General features: G+C 51.1%; 1 protein-coding gene across 1 annotated transcript in view; it reads left to right on the top strand.

Moving 5' to 3' along the window:
* Positions 1-22,652, top strand: part of STYK1 (STY kinase 1) — a 70,153-nt gene extending 47,501 nt beyond the window's left edge. Inside the window, exons 9-10 of the mRNA XM_075902842.2 lie at positions 8,877-8,973; positions 14,530-22,652. Coding sequence (XP_075758957.1) covers positions 8,877-8,973; positions 14,530-14,734 — 302 coding nt within the window. The 3' untranslated portion in view covers positions 14,735-22,652. The remainder of the gene's footprint in view (positions 1-8,876; positions 8,974-14,529) is intronic.
* The last annotated feature ends 875 nt before the right edge of the window (positions 22,653-23,527 follow it).

Raw genomic sequence — 23,527 nt, 5'->3', positions numbered from 1 at the left:
CCCTCTCAGCCTTTTAAAATGCCGGGCTCCCCCGGTTTCAAGAAATGCTCCGTGTGCAGAGAGTCTATGCCGCTCTCGGATGGCCACTCTGCATGTGTCCGCTGCCTTGGGGAGGCACATATTCCCCAAAAGTGCATGCACTGTGCCAAGCTTACCTCTAGAGCCCGCAAGGAGCGGGAAAGGCGGCTAAAAGAAATTTTGTTTGACAAGGCATTGATGCCTTCTACTTCGGCAGGATCCTCTGCCTCAGACCCCACTCTGCAAAAGCGGAGGGCTCCTTCCCCGAGTGCACCTTCCCCAAAGAGGAAGAGAGCCTCTCCTTCTAAGTCCCTGCCAATAGCCCTGCAGCTGCGGGGCAGCGCAGGAGGAAAGCCGGGTGCCTCTGGTTCCAGGGTAGCCCGCGCACCGGCAGCAAAAAAGCCGCCCGGCACGTTAAAGCCGCGGCCACAGCTGGCACCGCAGGAGCCCCTTAAAGGGCCAGCTCTGTCGGCACCCACGCTCCCGGTGCCGACCCCGCCAGCCTCCTCACTCAGCTCTCCTCACAGGGAGCTGTCCTCAGCACCGTGCGCACCGGGAGTGCAGCCTACGGATCAAATGCCTCCTTCATCACACTCCATTGAGTCTGCAACCCTGCAGACCTCTTGTCAGGATCAGCTACCACCTCAGGCTTCTACGGTACCATTCAAGGCAGATGTTCAGGTGTTCTCTCTCTCACCCTCTCCGGTGACATCCCCTCACCTCTCTACTCATGCTGATCACAATATGGGTCATAGGAAGCATTATAACCGCAGTGCGTCTTCTCATCATCACTACCATAGGGAACGTAGTTGTTCGCACCATAGGCGCTCCAGGTCTCGGTCTCCTTCCAGATACTCGTCACGGCATTCGTACTATGACAGGCACGGAAGCGCTAGATCCTCGAAACACTCGTCACCTTCACACTCTGTTCGTCATGCCTCGCATTACCGTAGCCGTTATTATGACGAAATTTCTCACTGTAGTCGGTCGCGATCTCGCTGTAGGTCACCATGCTCCTGTCGTTCAATAAGTCCATGTTCCACACATTCTAGACATCAGGAACAGCCCTTGCGGAGGCCTGCATTACCCCCACGATCCCCGACCCCCAGGTCACAGCAGTCAGACCTGGAGGAGGGACAACTTTCTGAGTCAGAACCAGACAAGTCTCCTAATGCTAATTCTTCAGTATATTCGCCTGTCAAAGCTATAACTCCGGACGAGACGTCACCCCCTGATGATCTAAAAGAGTTCCAAGATCTTTTTAGACGGGTAGCACAATCCCAAGAGGTGCAGATTACTGAGACCCAAGGAAAACAGCATAAACTGTTCAAAAATTTGCACCCGAAACAACAGCGGAGGATTGCCCTACCGATAGATGAAGCCATTATGGAGGTGGCCGAAGATATCTGGCAAACGCCAACATCAGTGCCACCTACTAACAAAAGAGTGGACAAAAAGTATTTCGTTCCATCAAAAGGTCTGGACTTTCTTTTTAATCACCCCCAGTCTAATTCGTTGATCATCGATGCAGTCCGCCATAAGGCAAAGACTCCGCAATTTAGAAATTCCCTTCCGGACAAGGACTCTAAAAAGTTGGATTCATTCGGACGTAAGGTCTATTCTTCCTCAACCTTACTCCTCCGCATTGCTAATTACGCTGCGCTCCTATCAAACCATAATTTTGATAACTATTCCAAGCTTCCTGAACTCATGCAACACCTTCCAGACAGTAAGAAACCTCTTCTGAAAGCGATAGTTCAGGAAGGGTTCGCGGCATGCAGAACATCCCTTCAAATCGCCGCGGACGTAGCGGACACCGCAGCGCGAGCCATGGCTTCAGGCATCGCTATGCGTAGAGCCTCATGGTTGTTGTCGGCAGGAGCTCCTAGGGAGTTACAGACCAAAGTCGAGGACTTGCCCTTCGATAAGCAAAAGCTGTTCGCTTCCACAACCGACGAAATTCTACACTCGGGGAAGGACTCACGTACTACCCTCAGAACTTTGGGTATGTACACGCCACCCTTCAGACAAAGGAGATACTATCCATTTCAAAGGAGGTACGACTATTCCTCATATAAGCAACAGCAGCGTGGACCTGAACAGCCTAAATTTCGACAGCGCCCGCAACGCAAATGCCAACAACAACAACAAAATCGTCCACCACCCAGACCTGCTCCTAGGCAGCAGGTTTGACTCCCATGCCAAGGACTCGAACATGCCTCCAGTGGTCATTACACAGAAGCGTGTTCCCAACACATTCAACCATCGACTGAAGCCATACATACATCAGCGGGCCAGCATCACGTCGGACCGATGGGTCCTAGAATTGATAACATCAGGCCTCTCGATCCCATTCATTTCAGTTCCCCCCACTCCCCCCCCAACCTTAGCTCTTACCGTGAACCCATCCCACGAGACCGTTCTTCGAGAAGAAATCCTTCACCTTCTAAGCATAGGTGCCATAGAACAGGTCCTGAAGGAGTTTCGCGGAAAAGGGTTCTACTCCAGGTACTTCCTGGTCCCCAAAAAGTCAGGGGGTTGGAGGCCAATCCTCGACCTAAGAGGTCTAAATTGCTTCATTCGCAAACAGCGCTTCAAAATGACCACGCTGGTCAAGATCATGCCGGCACTAAACAAAGGAGATTGGTTCGCAGTCCTAGATCTGCAGGACGCTTATTTTCACATCTCAATCCATGTGGCACACAGACGATTCCTCCGCTTTGTGGTAGGCAACAACCACTTCCAATTCAAAGTACTTCCGTTTGGCCTTATATCGGCACCGAGGGTGTTCTCCAAGACTCTAGCGGTAGTAGCGGCCCACCTACGCAGAATAGGAGTCGCAATTTTTCCTTACCTAGACGATTGCCTGCTCAAGGGTCGCACTCAGGCGGAGACCTCTCACATGGTGACGGTCACTCTAGTCCTATTCAAATCTCTCGGCCTCGTTGTAAACACAGAAAAATCCCGACTGCAACCGACGCAGATCCTTACCTTCATAGGAGCTTGGCTAAACTCACTCGAGGAGCGAGTGCATTTGCCGGTAGAGCGTTTCCAGGTCATAAAAGACCTGGTGACAACGACTTTGCAGTCCCCTATGCTACCAGTCCGCGTATACCTGCAGCTCCTGGGTCATATGGCGGCTACTACGATCATCGTGCGGCACGCAAGATTAAACTTAAGGTGCCTACAACATTGGCTGGCCACCATGTACAATCCCCTCAGACACAGCATTCGCAAAACCGTGGGGATCCCCATGCAGGTCAAACAGTCCCTGCACTGGTGGGTCAACCCCAGCAACATGTTATTAGGGGTTCCGTTTCACGCTCCGCAACCCGTAAGAGAGATAACCACGGACGCGTCTCTCATGGGCTGGGGCGCTCACATGGGTACCGAAAAGGCTCAAGGCCGCTGGTCCCCAGCAGAGATGTTGTTGCACATCAACCTCCTAGAGCTGCGGGCAGTATTTCATGCATGCAGGTGGTTCAAGCGGCACATAAAAGGCACAACGACAAGGATTCTAACAGACAACATCGTAGCGATGTATTATGTGAACAGACAAGGCGGTGCTCGCTCCAGATCCCTTTGTGCAGAGGCAGTTCGACTGTGGAACTGGTGCATTCGAAACGACATTTTTCTTGTCGCTGCATACTTACCCGGTGCAGAAAACACTATCGCGGATGCACTAAGCAGACATTTTTATCAGGACCACGAGTGGGTAATTCGTACGGATGTCCTCCGGCCCCTTTTTCACCGCTGGGGTCAACCGGACATAGATCTCTTTGCCACAAAGACCAATGCGAAATGCAGAGCTTACTGCTCCAGAGCGGGAGTGGGCGCGCACTCCCTGGGAGATGCGTTTCTTCTTCACTGGGGAACATCACGGTTATATGCATTCCCTCCTGTTGTGCTCATTCCCAGGGTACTAGAGAAGGTTGTCATGGACAAGGCACGACTACTGCTCATAGCCCCAGCTTGGCCCAGACAACCGTGGTATTCGACCCTCCTGCAGCTCTCGACTCGGATACTGTACCGATTCCCTCATCTACCGGATCTACTGTCGCAACAGAACGGCTCCCTTCTCCATCCGAGGCTGGACACCCTTCACCTGACAGCCTGGATGATAGATGGTTCAGCACATCCGAGATGCTTTGCTCAGACCAGGTAAAGCGCATCTTGCTCTATAGCAGGAAAGAATCGACTAGAAAGACCTATCTCTCAAAATGGTCGAGATTCACCCGCTGGTGCGCTCCTAAGGACCTCGACCCCTTTATTTCACCACTGAATGTCATACTGGATTATATTCTCCAGCTGCAGACGAATGGTCTATCCATATCATCGCTTAGAGTTCATGCAGCGGCAATTGCGGCCTTCCATCGGCCCATCGAAGGGAAGTCAGTCTTTTCCCACCCTATGGTGGCAAGATTCTTTAAAGGCCTCATTAACCTCAATCCACCAGTTAGGCCCCCGCCACCTGCGTGGAGTCTTGACTTGGTCCTAGATGTTCTAACAAGAACCCCGTTTGAACCTCTAGCAACCGCTCTGTTGCCAGACCTCACAATGAAAGTACTTTTTCTCCTTGCGATATCGTCGGCACGTAGGGTGAGTGAGCTCGCAGCACTGATGTCATCACCCCCATATACAGTTTTTTCTAAGGATGCTGTAACATTGAGATCACACCCAGCTTTTCTACCGAAGGTCTGTACTGAGTTTCACATCAATGAACCGATAGTTCTGCCATGCTTTTACCCAAAACCTCACATGTCAAGACAGGACGCTCTCTTGCACACGCTGGAAGTCCGTAGGGCACTAGCTTTCTACATAGATAGAACCCGTGGTTTTAGGAAAACGGACCGTCTGATTGTTTCCACACTTGAAGGGTCAAGCCCTATCTGCTCAACGTATCTCGAAGATCATCGTCTCTTGTATTACTACTTGCTACAGCAGGTCTAAGAAACCGCTTTTATCACAGCCTAGAGCCCATTCTACGCGAGCAATGGCTACGTCAACGGCCTTTGTCAGAGGAGTCCCATTACGCGACATATGTCGTGCTGCTACATGGTCTTCCAACACGACTTTCTCAAAGCATTACGCAATAGTGCAGCGCTTGGCTTCTGATTCGGCACTAGCCTCAGCAGTGCTGCCAAACCACAACACTAGTGATTCCGTAGCCCACGTTTAGTGGGTTACTGCTCCGGAGTCACCAGATGTGGAGCACCCACGGGGACTACCCGAAGAAGAAGAAGAGGTTACTCACCTTTGGTGCAGTAACGATGGTTCTTCGAGGTGTGTCCCTGTGGGTGCTCCACGACCCGCCCTCCTCCCCGCTACGGAATCTTGTTCTATTATCTTTTTCAGATGGCGGTGAGAGGAACTGGCGGGGACCGGGTCGCGCGTGGCTGTTCAACGGCGCGAAGACTGCTCGCGCATGCGTGACCCGATCGATCACAGCTATGGCAAGCTCCAATTCGCGGCGCCGGGACCAGCCCAACACCAGACGTGGAGCACCCACGGGGACACACCTCGAAGAACCATCGTTACTGCACCGAAGGTGAGTAACCTCTTCATCATAGAACTGGAAGAATCCCCAGAAGGTCATCAAGTCCAGCCCCCCGCTCTAGGCAGGACCAATCCCATCTAAAACAACCCAGCCAGGCTATGTCAAGCCGAGACGTAGGGTTAGGGTTTCCTGTAAACTGCACTTACTTGTCTAGTTTTGGTGTTGACAGGAGAGCATTTGATGGTTGATTTATCACATCTATACCAGACACGATAAATCAATCCCTGCTGGATCGATCACTGCACCTTGATCCAGCCTGTAGTGAAGACATGCCCTTATTTAGGAACATATATGTGGATTCAGGTGCCTGACCTTAGGTACCCAAGGTTGGAGATTTTGACTTATGATCCTGAATTACATTGGTAGTATGGCTACATTCTGTTGATATCACATGCAACGTCAGCATCGAGCATGTGTGGGAAATGGCCATGAAGTCTTATTGTCATGTGGTCACCTATCTTGGCTAAGGGACTGTTCTGAGACCTCTACAACTCACTTCACAGAGACAACAGAATAGCCTTCAAATGAGAATATCTTTCTGCAGCTACTCTCTGTATCTATTCCTGAATACTCCTGAGCAATCCAGCCCCACTATTTAGTCTAGAAACATTGTCCTAGAAATTAAAGGTTCTTTTAACTCTGTGATATCCTATCCGTACATTTTCCATTTCTGATAATAAGCACATTTTAGCAGGGCTTTTCAAACAGTTATCTTCTTATTCCCCAGATAAGGATGCAATTTATGGCAAATCAAAAAACATGGCTCTTTTTCTGGCCTGACAAACATGGGAAGAAAGAGGCTATGTGTAGACTGCAGGCTTCTTTCAGAAGAAGCTTTTCTAGAAGAGATCTTCCAAAAAAACTACTTCTGAAAGAGAGCATCCACATTGCCAAAGCGCATTGAAAAAGCCATCTGCTTTTTTGAAAGATAGCATCCACACTGATGCTACCAGGGCACCTGTGCTTTTTTCTCTTTCCTCTTTTTTCAAAAGAACTCCTTCTTCCCCATCCACACAAGCCTTTTTTTGAAAGAGCTCTTTTGGAAAAAGGCTTCTTCCTCATGGAATTAGGATTGCCAATGCTGGAAAAACCCCTCTGGTCTTTTGATTTTCTTTTGAAAGAACGTGATTGCAATGTGGATGTATTTGAAGGTTTTTTTTGGGGGGGGGGGAACTCTGTAGAGTAGATATATCATATATATATAGTAGCTCAGTGTCTGTGAGTCCGTAATGCTGACGTACACAGCCACGCCCCCTGGCCGTGTACATCATAGCCCCACCCCTCCTCCCCCATGACGGCCCGGCTGAGCACACAACACTCAGCCGAGCCACCACAGAGGGAGGGGAAGGGGGCAGGGCGATGACGTACACAGCCAGGGGGTGGGGCCATGTAAGTCACCGCCCCCCCTTCCCCTCCTGCTGGGTCACTCAGCTGGGCTGCCGGGGGAGCTAGCAGCGCAAGGGGCCATTTGGACTCCCCCGCGGCGGAAGGGAAAGGGGGGGTGGGTCAGTGACATACACAGCCCCGCCCCCTGGCCATGTATGTCACTGCCCCGCCCCCTTTCACCTTCCACAGTGGCGCTCTGCTGACTTCTGCGCTGCTCAGCCAGGCCGCCACGGGGGAGCACATGGCGCAAGCGACCGTTTGGACTCCGCGGTCCCCCAAGTAAGAGGCAGGAGGCGGTGGAGAAGAGAAAAAGAGAGACAGAGAGAGAGAGGCAGTAGGAGGAGGAGAGCTGAGAGAGACGGAGCGAGAGACCGGAGGCTCAGGAGAGAAGACCGACGGAGGAGAGACCTGAAAATCCCGTCTTATGACGGGCTAATTGGCTAGTGAGATAAGAAAAGCCAAAAAAGAATAAAGAATTTGTGGTGTTAAAAGGTTGCAGTTCTTGTGTATGACCACAGTATGTCACCCTTATTCTTCACCTTTTCCCCCCATTCCATCTGGCCTTTTATGCTGCACAGTGCCATGCTGTGGCTTAGGGTGGTTACAAAGAATCATAGAGCTGGAAGAGACCTTAGAAGGCCATCAAGTTCAGCCCCCTGCCCAAGGCAGAACCAATCCCAATTAAATCAGCCCAGCCAGGGCTTTGTCAAGCGGAAACTAGTTTAACCTGGACGTCTCCCACCACAACTTGAGAGCATTTTTCCTTGTTCTGCCATCTGTCACTACCGTGAACAGCCTTTCTCCAGCCTCTTTGGAACCTCCCTTCAGGAAGTTGAAGGCTGCTATCAAATCCCCCCTCACGCTTCTCTTCTGCATATTAAATAGACCCAACTCCCTCAGCCTCTCCTCAGTCATATGCTCCAGCCCCCTAATCATTTTGGTTGCCCTCTGCTGGACCTTCTCCAATGCATCCACATCCTTCCTGTAATTGGGGGCCCAGAACTGGACACAATACTCCCGATGTGGCCTCACCAGAGCCGAATAAAGAGGAATAATCACATCTCTGGATCGGCTGGAAATGCTCCTCTTAGCATTCTTGACTACAAGGATACACTGTTGACTCATGTCCAGCTTCTCATCCACTGTAATCCCCAGATCCTTTTTTACAGAACTGCTACTTAGCCAGTGGTCCCCAGCCTGTAATAATGCTTAGGAGTCTTCTCTCCCACGTGCAGGACTCTATCCTTGTCCTTGTTGAACCTCATCAGATTTCTTGTGGCCCAGTCCTCCAATTTGTCTAAGTCACTCTGGACTCTATACCTGCCCTCCAGCGTATCTACCTCTCCCCCTAGCTTAGTGCCATCTGCAAACTTGCTGAGGGTGCAATCCATCCCCTCATCCAGGTTATTAATAAAGATGTTGAACAAAACCGGTCCCAGAACTGAACCTTGGGGCACTCCGCTAGAAACCGACCACCATCCTGACATCGAGCCGTTGATCACTACCCACTGGGCCCGACCTTCCAGCCAGCTTTCTATCCATCTTATCGTCCATTTATCCAATCCACATTTCCTTAACTTGCTGGCAAGAATATTGTGGGAGACCGTATCAAAAGCCTAGCTAAAGTCAAGGGATAGCACATCCACTGACTTCCCCCAAAAATAATTTTGTTTGGGATAGCGATCTTAAAAGAATGATTCTGGACAAATGGCTACCCTAATCTAGCTACTGATGTTACTATTACCTGCTCCAACCACCAGATGTGAATCTTTCGTGACTTATCACCTCGCACTTCTCTGAGGGAAAAGGAAAGTTGGCTTTGTACATTTTCTGGTCGGTCTCATGTAGGTTCTGGAACCTGGAGAGCATTGTCCCTGATAGTTTTAACTTGCTGTGTTTAATTTTTCTCTTCCAGGGGCTCCACCATTTCCTGAGGTGCCACCTTCTGATATCCTACAACACCTTCAGAAATGGAAGATCATGAAGAGGCCCTCAACCTGCCAACCAGCTATGTAAGAGGCTTCCTCTTGTTCTAGTGGTTCCCAACTCTGTTCCCAGCTCAGATCTTTACAGAGAAACTTACCATATATGGAATTTGTTGCCTCACTCCACGCCTCCCCCCTCCATACCTCCATTACACATAATCTGAAGTAATCCCTTACTTCTGTGCCGGTATTGGTGACAGTACTGCTTTTAGAGTTGGATGCTAGAGAGTGGCAACTGCTGGCCAGGGCATTCATGTTGTTTGTGACATGGGAGAACTATTTTATTCATTCTGCGCCAACTCCACAATACCCATTCTGCTCCCACTATTAAGGCAGCATGTTCTGTGGGATGCTAGTTTCTATGTGCTCCTTCCAGAGAACCTCTTCTTCTCAGTGGGTGATACCCTCCTCCTCACCCATAGTTTGTACACCACTCTTCCAGCATTTACACCTACTCTTAGATCTCTCACTCTCCTCACTACTGCTTACTGAGGGTTTTCTTCTTTTTTTTCAGTCTCAGTCTATATCTGTAATTTAGTATACACCCCTGAGAACTTTGCTACCAAGAAGATGCTGATAGCCTGGAGCTGAAAGATTTAAATAGAGAGCTTGTGAACTATTAGGAAAGGTGTATATATAAAACAGAAAATATAATTCTACTATATACATTCTTGGTATGTTCACATCATATGTTCTGTGTACAATTCTGGTCATCTCTACTTCTCAGAAAAGCTGTATTATTAGAACTGGGAAAAGTACAGAAAAAGACCACAGAAATGCTTGGGGATCTGGGACGGCTTCCATATGAGGAGAGATTAAAAACCCTGGGACAGTTCAGTTTGGAAAACAATGGCTGGGAGGAATGTCATAGAGGTATAAAATCATGAGTGGTGTGGAGTAGGCCAATAAAGAAGTGTTATTTACATCTTCATAAAACACAGGAACCAGGGGTCACCCAATGAAATCAATAGGCAGAACAAGCACAGTGAAGTATTTCCTCTTACAATTAACAGTCAACCTGTGGAGCTCATTGCCAGGGGATGTTGTGAAAGTCAAAAATATAATTGGATTAAACAATTAGACAAGTTCATGGAGGACAGTTCCATCCATAGCTATTAGTCAGGATGGGTAGAGACAGGCTTCCTAACATGGGGGACAAAGGGGCAACTGCTCCAGGGCTTAGTGATTCAAAGGGGCATGAGGCTCCAGCTGCTACTGCTGTGGCAGCAGCATTGTCTGGAGCCCTGAGTCCTTTACATGGTGGCTGAGGTGCCATGTGACATGGTCCAAGCAGCTCTTAGAGCTGCTTGGGAGGGGTAGGTGGTATGTGGCACTCTCCAGGGAACACTGGGGGAAGCATTGCAGTTTGGGTGGCACTAGGTGTTCACACCTTCACATCAGCTGCTAGAAGTGGGCCTCATCCTCTCTGACTGAATTGACCTTGTTAGCTCTAGCCTTACTCTTGGTTGGTACTCTTTTCATGTCTCTGTATATTTATACCTCTGGGCTGTGTCTAGACTGGCAAGTTTTTCCGCAAAAGCAGTTGCTTTTGCAGAAAAACTTGTCAGCTGTCTACACTGGCTGCTTGAATTTCCTCAAGAACACTGACGATCTCATGTAAGAAATCAGTGCTTCTTGCGGAAATGCTATGCTGCTCCCATTCGGGCAAAAGTCTTTTGTTTTGCGCAAAAAAGCCCCGATGGCGAAAATGGCGATCGGGGCTTTTTTGCGCAAAAGCATGTCTATATTGGCACGGACGCTTTTCCGCAAAAAGTGATTTTGCGGAAAAGCATCCGTGCCAATCTAGACACTCTTTTCCGCATATGCTTTTAATAGAAAACTATTCCGTTAAAAGCATTTGTGGAAAATCATGCCAGTCTAGACGTAGCCCTGGAATTTCAACTACATGTGTAAGCAGGGGAATGGTCCCACTATTGTGGGGAACTTTCCTGGCTTCTATACCACCCCGGTGAAATGGACCAACGAAAGGATCTGAGTCCCCACTCCCACTTCCTTTACCTAATGGCCTCTCTGATCCTGAGGGCTCCCCTTCCACTCTCCTGAGTAGCAGAGTCCTCAAAACCCCAACAAAGCTGGGCCCAGGTTTCCTGGGGCTTAATCCCCAACCTTGTAGTCACTTGGGGCAGGGGATAGGGTGTCCCCACTCCGGGGTGCTCTCTTCACACTGGATGCTTTCTTGGCCCAGTGATCATTTCATACAGTTCAAAGCAAATACAATTTATTAAACATCAACTGATTAAAGAGAAAAGAATAAGAAAAAATGAGAAAGGTTAAATGAGAACACGCAGTCCTTCTCTGTAGCACGGGGACATCACAAACAGCAGTCTGCAGAGTGTAAGGACAGTTCACAGTCTGTTCCTTATAGGTCCCAGGGCTCTCTCAAACCCTGGCTGTGCTGCAGGGGGGCTGCAGGTTGGACATGCTTGCTCTGGCAGTGACCACACGGCCTCAGGCTCTAGGAGTATGTGTAGACTACATGGCTCTGTCGCCAGAGCCATGTAGATTAGTTTACTAGACATACCCAAATGAAGCAGCGATTTAAATAATCGCTGCTTCATTTAAATTAAAATGGCTGCTGAGCTGAGCCGATCAGCTGTTTGTCAGCTCAGCATGCTAGTCTGGACGCTCCACGGTCGACATCAAAGGCATTTGTCAACCACCCCACTATGCCTCATGGGATGAGATTTACCGGGGCGGTCGACAAATGCCTTTGATATTGACCACGGAGCGGCCAGACTAGGTGGCAGGACCCCTCTCCCAGTCTGGCCTGCAGGGCATCTTGGCTGGCGGTGTCTCCCTGCCCAGAGCCTCTCCTCCCACTTTGCTGGTCCCAGCTGCTCACCATACCCAGCTGCAGGCTGTGCTGCTTTGCCAGCCTCCAGCTCCTTGTGTTGTTCTCTGCCCCCTTTGGCTCTCTGGTCACTGCCAGTCTGCTGCTCAACACAGGGTCTGCGCTTCTTGGGCTGTGTGTGCCTGGCTCTGTTTCTGCAGGACTGCCCCTTAGCACAGCTTGCTCTTCTTAGCTCTCTCTCCTTGCTCAGAGAGACCCAGAAAATCCCAGCTCACACAGAGGACGGGACCTGGCCTCTTACTTTTCTCACTGGCCTGTCCAACCTGTCAATCAGGCCGAGCTGGAGTGTTGGCTGCTTTCCATTGTCTCTGGGGTCTGTCAGTCTCAGGGCCCTGATTTCTCATGGACCCTTCCCCTTTTGATACTGAGAGCTGGCGAACCAAAAACTCCCACAGAGTTTTAGTAAGAGGCTAAGTCCCCTTACACATGCATCTGATGAAGTGAATCTTTGCCCACGAAAGCTTATACTCCAATAAATCTGTTAGTCTTAAAGGTGCCACGGGACTTCTTGTTGTTTATAAAGGAAAATTGAGGCTAGATATGGTGGACTTAACATTGAGGGACAACGGGACAGATTTTTTAAAGAAGCTATGTGGGCACCTAACTCCCACAAAGTCAATAGGAGGTAGGGGCCTAAATATCTTTAAAATTAGGCCCAAGGCCTATCAGACTGTAGGAAGGAAGGAAACTGAGGAAGCCAGTTACTTTGGACACTTAAAATAAGACTCAGAAAAAAAGCACGGAGAATTGACAAGGCAGCAGTCATTTATTGGCCATAGAGTTCTGGCAGGACAGAGAAGATGTGTTCTAACAGTACCTTTTAATCTCTTTGGAACTCTACTTTATGAAACTTTGCCCAAAAGTCTCTTTCCTTCTCCTGCAATCATTTCTTTTCACTTGCATCTTCCATCTGTCGTGCTGAGTTGTCATTTCATTTGTCTACCCCAATTTGAACCTGTTTCTTTTTTTAGTCTCAGAAATTAGAGGAAACATCCTAGCAGTGATCAGGTCTTTCAAATGGTACAGGAGTCTCTTTGGTAATAACTTGTCCCTTCAGTCCTGGAAACCCTCGATTTTTGAGGAATAAGGGATCGTGTGAAAGAGGTTTTTTTCCCGACAAATGGCCCCGTCTACACAAGGCTTTTTATCTGCAAAACCTCTTCTGCAAAAAGAATTGGAAGAAGATATGCAAATACGAGCATGATTTGCATATCCTCTTCTGCAAAAAAAACGCAGTGTAGCCGTAGCCTCAGTAAGGAAGGCCATGGTATGGCTTAAAAATCTTGACCTATCCTCCCCCACAGGGCCGGCCCACAACATTTTGGCACCTGAGGCGGGGAGCTGAAACGATGCCTCTATGCCCTCTCGCTTAGGCCAAAACTTTGCAAAGTCTCAATTCTGCCTTCTTCCTGTTCTACTCCACTCATAGTACTGCTCTGCTACCTACATATGCACCAACAGCAGACACAATTCTCTACACTCTGGGTCCTAGTGGTGCCCCCCCACATTCTGGCACCTGAGGTGGCTGCCTCAGTTTGCCTCGTGGTAGGGCCAGCCCTCCTCCCCCATCCCATTCCATTCTCCAAGATGAATTCTTACACTAGCAAGTGTGCAACTTTCAAAGAGCCCTTACATTAGCTGTGTACAGGCAGTCCCCGGGTTACGTACAAGATAGGGACTGTAGGTTTGTTCTTAAGTTGAATCAGTATGTAAGTCGGAACTGGCGTCCAGATTCAGCCGCTACTGAAACTGATCAGTTTCAACAGTGGCTGAATCTGGATGCCAGTTCTGACTTACATACAGATTCAGCTTAAGAACCCCAGGCATCCCCAAGTCAGCTGCTGCTGAAACTGATCAGCGGCTGATTCCAGGAAGCCCGGGGCAGGGGCTTCCTGTAGTCAGCCACTGGTCAGTTTCAGCAGCGGCTGACTTGGGGACGCCTGGGGCAGAGCAGCTGGGGTGCTGCTGGGTTGGTCCAGTAGCGCTGCCGCTCCTTGGCGCTACTGGACCAACCCAGCAGCACCCAAGCTGCTCTGCCCCAGGCGTCCTGATTCAGCCGCTGTTGAAACTGACCAGTAGTGGCTGAATCAGGACGCCTGGGGCAGAGCAGCTGGGGTGCTGCCGGGTTGTCCTGACGCGCCGTGGCTGTCCTGCTGCCCTCGGGCTCCGCGGCTTTGCTCTCCTTTGCTCCCCGTCTCCCTGGTCTGCAGACCAGGGGGACGGGGAGCAAAGCGGCGGAACACGCGGGCAGCGGACAGCCCAGACGCGTCTGGGCTGTCCGCTGGCCGCGTGCTCCGCAGCTTTGCTCTGCTTTGCTCCCCGTCCCCCTGGTCTGCAAACCAGGGGGACGGGGAGCAATGCGGCGGAACACGCGAGCAGCGGACATCCCAGGGGCACGGGGAGCAAAGCAGAGCAAAGCCGCGGAGCACGCGGCCAGCGGAGAGCCCAGACATGACTGGGCTGTCCGCTGCCCGCGTGTTCCGCCGCTTTGCTTCCTCTCCCTGGTCTACTGTAGACCAGGGAGTGGGAAGGCCCCATTCGTAACTGCAGATCCGACATAAGTCGGATCCGCATAACTCAGGGACTGCCTGTATATATGTGAACCCGAGGTGCCGTCTCCAGAGTCTTCAGAGTGTGATGGGGATTCCTTTGTAGTATAACTTGGATCTTGTGCCTCATTTCTGGCGTCTCACCCCTCCCCTGTCTTACAGGTATAGTATCATGAAGTCCTGCTGGCGGTGGGGTGCGACAGAGCGGCCGTCACCTGCGGAATTGCTCCATCGCCTGCAAATAGCAGCCAAGAGCAGCAATGACCAAGTGGTGCTCCAGGTGCCTGAGCTGGTAGTGCCTGAACTCTATGCTGATGTAGCTGGTGTTGATTTGGGGAGTCTTGCCAGGAACTACACTATACTCTGAATTATGCTTCTGAGTACTGGGAAGGACTGTACCTCTAACTTTGCCCCTCTTTGGAGATACCATGGACTGACCCTTCTGGAGCTCAGAATGGGCGTGTATTGGGAGAGGTTCCTCGTCACTTTTTAAACTGCAGAATAAACATGGGCAGTTGGTGAAGATAGGACTGGAGGAGGCAAGCCCCCAGCTCCACCTCCAGCCCTGCCCCTTCTGCTGCATACATGCCCACCTCCAGCCATGGGAAGGGGAGTGGGTGGGCACATGTTCAGCCCAGCCTCCCTGATCCTGTAGTGGGAAGAGGACACATGGCGAGGCCTAACCTCCCAGCACCAGGGGAGGGAGGAGGCTGCATGGCACAGCCCCAGCCCTAGAGCACCGGGGGAGGGAGAAGGGTGCACGGCTCTGGTCTCCCCACCCAGAGCAGGTGTTCTGGGGGAAGAGTGTGGGCTGGGCCATGCCTGGAGATTTAGGAAGGCAAAGCTTCCCCTGCCTAGCCTACTGGATACCCATGGGTATGTCTACACTACAAAGTTAATTCGAACTAACGGACGTTATTTCGAATTAACTTTGATAGGCGCTACACTAGTGCTCCGCTAGTTCGAACTTAATTTGAACTAGCAGAGCGCTTACTTCGAACTAGGTAATCCTCATTCTACGAGGACTAAGCCTAGTTAGAACTTACTAGTTTGAATTAAGGGGTGTGTAGCCCCTTAATTCGAAGTAGTGGGAGGCTAGCCCTCCCCAGCTTTCCCTGGTGGCCACTCTGGCCAACACCAGGGAAACTCTATTGCCCCCCTCCCGGCCCCGGACCCCTTAAAGGGCTGTGATGCCTGTGCCAGGTGCAAACCTGCCAGCACTCAGCCAGCAGACCCTGCACCTGGCACGGCTCAAGCCAGCCACCCGATGCCCCCTAACCATCCCCCTCTTTCCGGGACCAGGCTGGCAGCTCCCGGGAGCTTGCCCAGGACCGCAAGAGGCGGGCACCCGCCTGGTCTAGTGCGGACATCGTGGACCTCATCCACGATCTCCGCACTAGGCACAGGAAGGTGGCCGTCTAGGGCAGGAGAGCTGCCAGCCTGGCCACCCGGGAGCAAGAGTGCATGAAAATCAAGGTGGTTCACTGAGACCCCCGACTCTGAGCCCTGAGCTTACAATGGCCGTCCTGGGTCAGACCAAAGGTCCATCTAGCCCAGTAGCCTGTCTGCCGACAGCGGCCAACCCTAGGGGCCCTGGAGAGGATGGACCGAAGACAGTGACCAAGCCATTTGTCTCGTGCCATCCCTCTCCAGCCTTCCACAAACTTTGGGCAGGGACACCACTTCTACCCCCTGGATAATACCACTCCATGGACCCAACCTCCGTGACTTGATCTCACTTCTCTTTAAACTCTGTTCTAGTTGTAGCCTTCACAGCCTCCTGCAGCAAGGAGTTCCACAGGTTGACTCTTTGCTTTGTGAAGAACAACTTTCTGTTACTAGTTTGAAGCCTGCTACCCATTCCTTTCCTTTGGTGTCCTCTAGTCCTTCTTTATGGGAACTAATGAAGAACTTTTCTGTATGCACCCTCTCCACCCAACTGAGCACTACCTTCTTCTGTTTGGTTGGTCCCCTTCAGTGCAACCAATCAAGAGCAGTGTTTGAGTGGTGCAGGTTGTATTTCTCACTCTAAGGGTATGTCTACACTACAGCGCTAATTCGAACTAAGCTAATTCGAACTAACGCATCCAGACTAAAAAACTAGTTCAAATTAGTGTTTTCCTAATTCGAACTAGCATGTCCACATTAAGTGGACCCTGAACCGGGGTTAAGGCTGGCCGGAAGCAGTGCCGGCAGGGCATCACAGGAGGACTTAGAGCGTGAAGATGCTGTCTCAGGCTAGCCGAGGGCTGTGCTTAAAGGGACCTGACCCCCACCCCGGACAGACAGTTCTCAGGGTGCCCCGCTTGCAAAGCAGTCCTCACTTGGATTGCCCTGAGTGCCCACACTCGGCACATCACAGCAGTCGGACATCAGACCGGCTGCACTTGCCGCAGGCTGCCATCTGGGGAAAGAGGGCAATTGGGGGGCTGCAGGAGAGCTTCCACCCCCAGAAACCCACAGAGCCAGCCCAGTCCTCCCCATCGGGGGCTCGTGCCCCATTCCTCCCTCACCTCCTTCCACTTACCCCTCTCTAGCCCCCTTCCTGATGTACAAAATAAAGACAACGTGTGGCCAAAAATAGAATTTCTCTTTATTGAACAAAACTAGGGGAGACTGGGAAAAGGAGGTGAGAGAGGGGAAGAGAGAGGGTGGGAGAGGGGAGGGCAACTAACATGATCAGAGGTTTGGAACAGGTCCCATATGAAGAGAGGCTAAAGAGACTGGGACTTCTCAGCTTAGAAAAGAGGAGACTGAGGGGGGATATGATAGAGATCTATAAAAGCATGAGTGGGGTGGAGAGGGTGCATAAAGAAAAGTTCTTCATTAGTTCCCATAATAGAAGGACTAGAGGACACCACACAGGAAGAAGTATAGCACAGCTGGGCTACGTCTAGACAGCAGAGCTATTTTGGGTTACTGTAGTATCCAGAAATAGCTATTCTGTGTCTTTAAACATGTCCGTTATTTCAAAATGTATTTTGAAATTACAGGTGGGCTATTCCAGTGTCCCTATAACCAGGGCCGGCTTTTGGCAGAGGCAGCTGACACACTCCTCCGGGGCCAGCAGGGGCAGCAGATTTGTATAATTTTTGGTGGTGCACCATTAGCCACACCCCTTGACCCCTGTTAGCTACACCCCGACCCCCATTAGCCACACTCCCTGACCCCTATTAACCAGGCCTCTGGAGGTGACATGCTCGGGGCAAGATGGACACATGACCAGAAGTAAAAGGTGTCATGTCACCCCTTTCGAAGGACTTTTCTCACCATCCTCCTACCAACAAGGATTAGTTTGGCCCCCACCAACCCCCCCCCCCCATGCAACTATCCTGCAATTGCATTAACCCAATGTGTATGACATTAACTCAGGGGCAGGGAGACTGGGGGAAGTGTTCCCTCTAAGGCTATGTCTACACTTGCAGCTTTTTGCGCAAGTACAACCGTTCTTGCTCAAGAACCCACAGAGAAGCCACACTGCCCACCTGCTCTTGTGCAAGGAAATTTACAGTACAGAGTGGTAAGAGGGTGTCTTGCGCAAGAGCGCTTTTCTAACAGTCGTAAGCTCTCTTGCGCAAGAGGGCAGTGTGGATCCTCGGCAGGGATATCTTGCACAAGAAACCCCTATGGCTAAAATGGCCATCGGAGCTTTCTTGCGCAAGAGTGTCCACACTGCCATGGATGCTCTTGCGCAAAAGCACAGCTTGCACATAGCAGTGTGGATGTGTTCTTGTGCAATATGTTCTTGTGCAAGATGCTGCCAGTGTAGACATAGCCTAAGAGTTTCCTCCCATGAGCAGAATGGATTTTGTGTTGTGCACCTATACTGAGTTCATGTTGCTTGTTTGGATGTTCCACTTTGGCACCCAAGTTATTAATAAATATTTTATAAACCTTTACCTTTTCTCTCTGCTGCCATGTCTCCTCCCCTTTCTCCATCAGCTCTCCTGATGCCTGCTGCCCCCCAACCCCTCACCCTCCTCTGCTGTTCTGACTCCTGCCCTTCTCACTGCCCTCAGCCCTCCTGCGACCTGCCCCCTCCACCAGCCCTTCTCTTCCCCCTGTGCCCACTCCTCCAATAGCCCCACTCTGATCATGTGAGCTACCCCTCCTCATCCTCTCTTCTAGCACCTCCCTCTACACACCTGCCCTGCCTCTCTCCTCTGGTGGTGGTCCCACCCCTGCAGGTGTCTGCCCTTCTGCTTCACCCCAGAATCCCCTGGTACCTGCACCTTCCCTTAGCCCTGCACCCTCCTGGTGCCTCCCCCTTCCCTTACTGCTCCTGCCCCCTTTGCCCTCTTTTTCCCTGACGCCCACCCCCTCACCATCCTCATGCCCCTGTCCCCTCACACATGACTTTCTCCATGCCCATCTTTCTCATGCCCACCCCTTCTTTCAAGCCTTCTCCCAGCACCTCCCCCTTTCCCCTCTAGCCCCCAATGCCCTTACCCTCTCCTCTCCCAGCATCACCCTGTCCCACCTCCCACTGACACCTCCCCTCCTGCCCTTTTCCTCATTGTCTGTACTTGGCCTCCTGCCATTTGTCTCTCCTCCAGGCTGTGCCTTGGTGCCTTCCCCTTTCTTCTCCCTCCCCTCTCCCTGCACAAGCCCCTTCCTCTTCCGCCCATCCCCCCCTCCACACAAGTCCCTTCCTCTCCCCTCCTTGTCCCCCTTGTCCCCACACAAACCCCTTCCTCTCACACCTTCTCCCCAAGCCCCTTCCTCTCACGCCCCTCTCCCCAAGCCCCTTCCTTTCCTTCCCCTTCCCCCCAGTTTTCCCCTTCCCCTACCTTCTGACTTCCACTTTGCGGGGCCCTGGACTCCGAGCCCGGAGCTATGCTGAGGGGCACCATGCAGCACCGAGTAGTTGTAAAGTCCTGGGCCGTAATGTCACGTCACGCCCGGGCATCCTTCTCCACTCACCTGCAAACACCGTGCATGGCAGCAGCAGCTGGCGAGGGGGAACTGCACTGAGAGCCGTGCATGGCAGGGATGGGTCCAAGGGGAACACTCTCGGGCCGGGGTGGGAGGACTCGCGGGGGGCCGGCAGGTGGGGGTCAGGGACTGCTCCAGGCAGAGCCAGGGGAGAGACTGAGCTCCAAATATTGCTGGAGCAGGACCCCCAGTTCTGAATATTAACTCGCCACCCATGGTGCCTGGCACACTTCTGGGTTCAGGGCGTGGGAACCCTTTAGGCGCAAGGCCCCTTTCGGGGGAATTGGGCAAATCCACCTAAGGCCAGCCCTGCCTGTAACTTTTGTTCCATGAGGGTCGAGGGACTTGTCAGAATAGCGCTTTATTTCAAAATTAGCATAGCTCAAATTGTGTATCGTATTTCGACCTACAGGTGTAGTGTAGATGCACCCCTGCAGACCAGTCACCACCACCAGAACTTTGTTGGGATAGACACATATACCTTTGCAAGAGAGAGTTTAAGTTGCCCAGTGCATGAGTTCACTTGGCTAAAATATAGCAAGGGAGGTAGAGGTGTTTAAGATGCCTGAAAATTCCAGGGGCAGCAGAGACTTTGATCAGCTAAAATTAAGAAAATCTTGGAAAATTAAAAAGATAAAAACTATCAGCCAGAATGGAAAATTTGATAAACAACAAACACTGACAAAAAAGACAATTGCATGGAATTTATTTGTATTTAGTTTGGAGTGGAAAAAGCAAAATCAGTATATCATTGCAAACAGTTCTTGGCAGTTGCCAGTAGCTTGCACCAAAGTGTTCACTACAATTATTTGTGACCTCCTGTTTTCTGATGACTCTGTGTTATTGGCTTATTCAGTTGAGGATGCAAGATTGGCCAAATGCATATGGAATGATTACAGTCATATGAAGATAACCACTTGGTAAACTGCTATCTTGACTATCCTGCTGTATGGTTTGGAGTTATGGGCCTTATTCTGATGTCAAGTTTCAAAATCTGATCAGTTCCACATATGCTGCCTCTGGAAGATTGCACATATGAATTGATGGGACAAAATTCCAAACACAGCCCGTAAGCTGAGTGGCATTATAAAGCATGGAAGAAATGCTTATGAACAAGCAGTTTCACTGGGTTGGTTATGTTATGAGCACAGATGAGACTCAGATTCTGAAGATGGTTTGTGGGAAACATTCTGTTGGCAGTCTGTGTAAGTGTTATAAAGATATTTCAAAGGCCAATCTGAAGTCATGTGGCACATTTTTCAGTGATCTGGAAGTGATAGACCAAGACCGATTGTTCTGATGGGAAACTATTGAACAAATGCTTCAAGAGTCAGTACATACAAGAAAAAGCGTAGGTTTAAAAAGAGTGACCCGTAGTTGTCAGATTTTTATGCATTTGCAGATCAAGGACTGGCTTAGCTGCTTACCAATGGCATGACAGAGGATGAGATCCATTGATCAATGTCTCCATCATCATCATTTTGTATATCAAGTTTAGTTTGCATTTTATTTGATAGGTAATCTGCTTTGATCTGTTTGCTATCAGTAATCATCACTTAACATCAGGGCTGGCCCGAGCCCTTTTGGTGCCCAGTCCCGGGCGCATGGCGCATGCATGGGCCCATCCCCGGGGCGCACGGCGCATGCCCAGCCCAGCCACTGCTGCTGGCGCGCGCACCAGGACGTGCAGGGCCCCGTGGCCGTGAGGGGAAGGGCGCTGCTGGCTGGTGTTGCGGGCACAGCACACCTTACAGCTGCCATCAGATGCCCCCTATTGGTGGCACCGTGGGCAGCTGCCCGGCTTGCCCATGCCTCAGTCCGGCCCTGCTTAACTACAAAAGATAGATGTTAACAAACTTGGTTTTGCTTTATCTTTATTTTATTTTTATTTAAAATTCACTCCCTTCCTCAATGTGGAGAGGAATATGCAATAGCCTTTTCCTCCTGAGTTGTGATTCTCACACAGCCCTTGGTGCATCCAAGTAGTTTCCCAGTATGGGTGCAGGAGGGTAGTGGGTGCAGGGATTAAAGATGGATAGGGCAAAATGCAGTTTTGGATGCACAGATTGGAGGGGCGGGGTTGGGGACACAGGCAGGAATGGCAGGGGTTGGGGAAAGGTAGCACTGTGCAGAGGCTAGAGGCAAAGGGGCACACTGGGAAACTACTTGGATGCACCAATTGCTGTATGGGAATCCCAGCTCAGGAAGAAAAGGTGATTGCATATTCCTCTCCACATTGAGAAAGGGGGTGAATTTTATGCTGTACGCAGCGTTTCTGCAGGGCAGTGAAAGATAGTATAATTTTGGGTTTATACGCTAGGGGTGTTTGAATGCCTGAGGAGCTGGGAGTAGCTTTCCCATGTGGGGGTGAATCAGAGAGCCTGCTTGTAGGTGCATCTGGATGTGTCACTAGCTGTATGAATGCTGGTGCAAGGAAAGGCTGGAGGGCTTTGCAGCTAGTCACAACAATGCAGTGTGAGAGGAAGCCCAGGCTGGTGGGTCATTGGCTCAGGGGAGGGGAGGGTTCCAGGTGACAAATGGGGAGGACCCATCACATATCCATCCTCATTCTCCATAGTTACAGGAATTTTGTTCCACTAATTCACCAGAGTGGCCATACTGGCATGGGCAGCGGGTCTGCAAGGCAAAGGGAGGCTGTGCCCTCCCAACACTGGGGCTGTGCTGGCCCCTCCCTCCTCTCCATGCCTCCTACTTGCACATAGGGTTGCTGCGGAGTGTTTAGCCGGTTCAGGGTGGCTGGGAGGGTGAGTTAGCAGGGAGCCTCCTCAGCAGCCCGCCCCAAAACCTGCCTGGCACAGACACAAGGCTTGAACTACAGCATGTCTCCAAGAGAAGTGCCAGCCCTGCTCTGCTGAGACCCCCCCCCAGCTTGCTGCATTGCTGCTGCTTGCCAGTTTCTTCCCCTCCTCAGCCCCCTCCTTGCTTGGTTCCTCACCCTATCCAGTCCCCTCCCTGCAGCTTGGCCCAAGGTGGGCAAACTGGGCTTCTTCCTGGCTGCCCCCCTTCTTCTTTGCACTCTCCCTGCTTGGTTCGATCCTCCCACCACTCTCTTGCTAGTGTGTGGAGAGGGGGTGGGTTTGGTTTCACTTTCCCAGCCCAGTTGCTACTGGGCCCACTGCTGGGGTCTCCTCTCCCCTTGCCCTTTCCCCATACACACTCCTCATAGTCTCCCTCCCTGTTGCCAGTGTGTGGAGTAGTGATGGGGAGGGGGTGTTGGCTAGCCCACTAAGCCCTGCAGAGATAGCTGCTCAGTCCCCTCCACTTCTTGTCCTCTTCCCCCATGCTTCTTGTGTTCTGTGCAGGCACAGGAGTTGAGTGTGTGTGTGTGGGGGGGGGGGGCGTAGGGGAAATGAGCGAAGGGGGGTGAGGACGTGTAAGGAAGAGACAGTGGGGAAGGAATGGGGAATGAGAGGAAGGGAATGGAGAAGAAAAGGGGATAGAGGAAGAGGGGGAACTGGAATCCAGCAGGCAGTGTCCCCTCAGCAGCAGCTGAAGCTCCCTGTTAAGTGGGCCCATCTAACCCTCACCCTGACAAGCCCTGCTTCCCTACACTTGGAGCCCTCACCAAGCCCCACCTCCCTCCAACTCCTCTACTGCACTCAACTAGAGTCCCATTGCCCCTATACCTAGGACCCCCCCCCCCAGACCCATGGGCCCCTGTGCATCCAGATCTCCATTGAGCCACCCACACTCAGATTGCCCTAATTTGGATACCCCCACACTAATCCTCCACACTTGGCTCATAGACTCCAAGGTCAGAAGGGATCGTGATGATCATCTAATCTGACCCCCTGCACAGTGCAGGCCACAGAATCTCACCCACCCCTCCTAGAATAATCCTCTCACCAGTATCTCAGATATTGAAGCCTTCAAATAGTTTGAAGACCCCAAGATGCAGAGAATCCTCCAGCTGTGATCTGTACCCCATGCTACAGAGGAAGGCGAAAAACCTCCAGGGCCTCTGCCAATCTACACTGGAGGAAAATTCCTTCCCGACCCCAAATATGGCGATCAGCTAAACCCTGAGCATGTGAGCAAGACTCACCAGCCAGACACCCAGAAAGTTCTCTATAGTAACTCCTATCATCCCTCCATTGACCTATTTCCCACTGATAATGAATGGTCAATTAGTTACCAAGATCATGTTATCTCAAACCATCCCCTTCATAAACCCATCTAGTTTAATCTTGAAGCCAGATAAATC

This window comes from Pelodiscus sinensis, chromosome 1, assembly GCF_052426305.1.
Source record: "Pelodiscus sinensis isolate ZL-2025 chromosome 1, ASM5242630v1, whole genome shotgun sequence".
NCBI lineage: Eukaryota > Metazoa > Chordata > Testudines > Trionychidae > Pelodiscus > Pelodiscus sinensis.
Note: the sequence above shows the minus strand (reverse complement) of the source record. Positions and strands in the feature narration are given on the sequence as shown.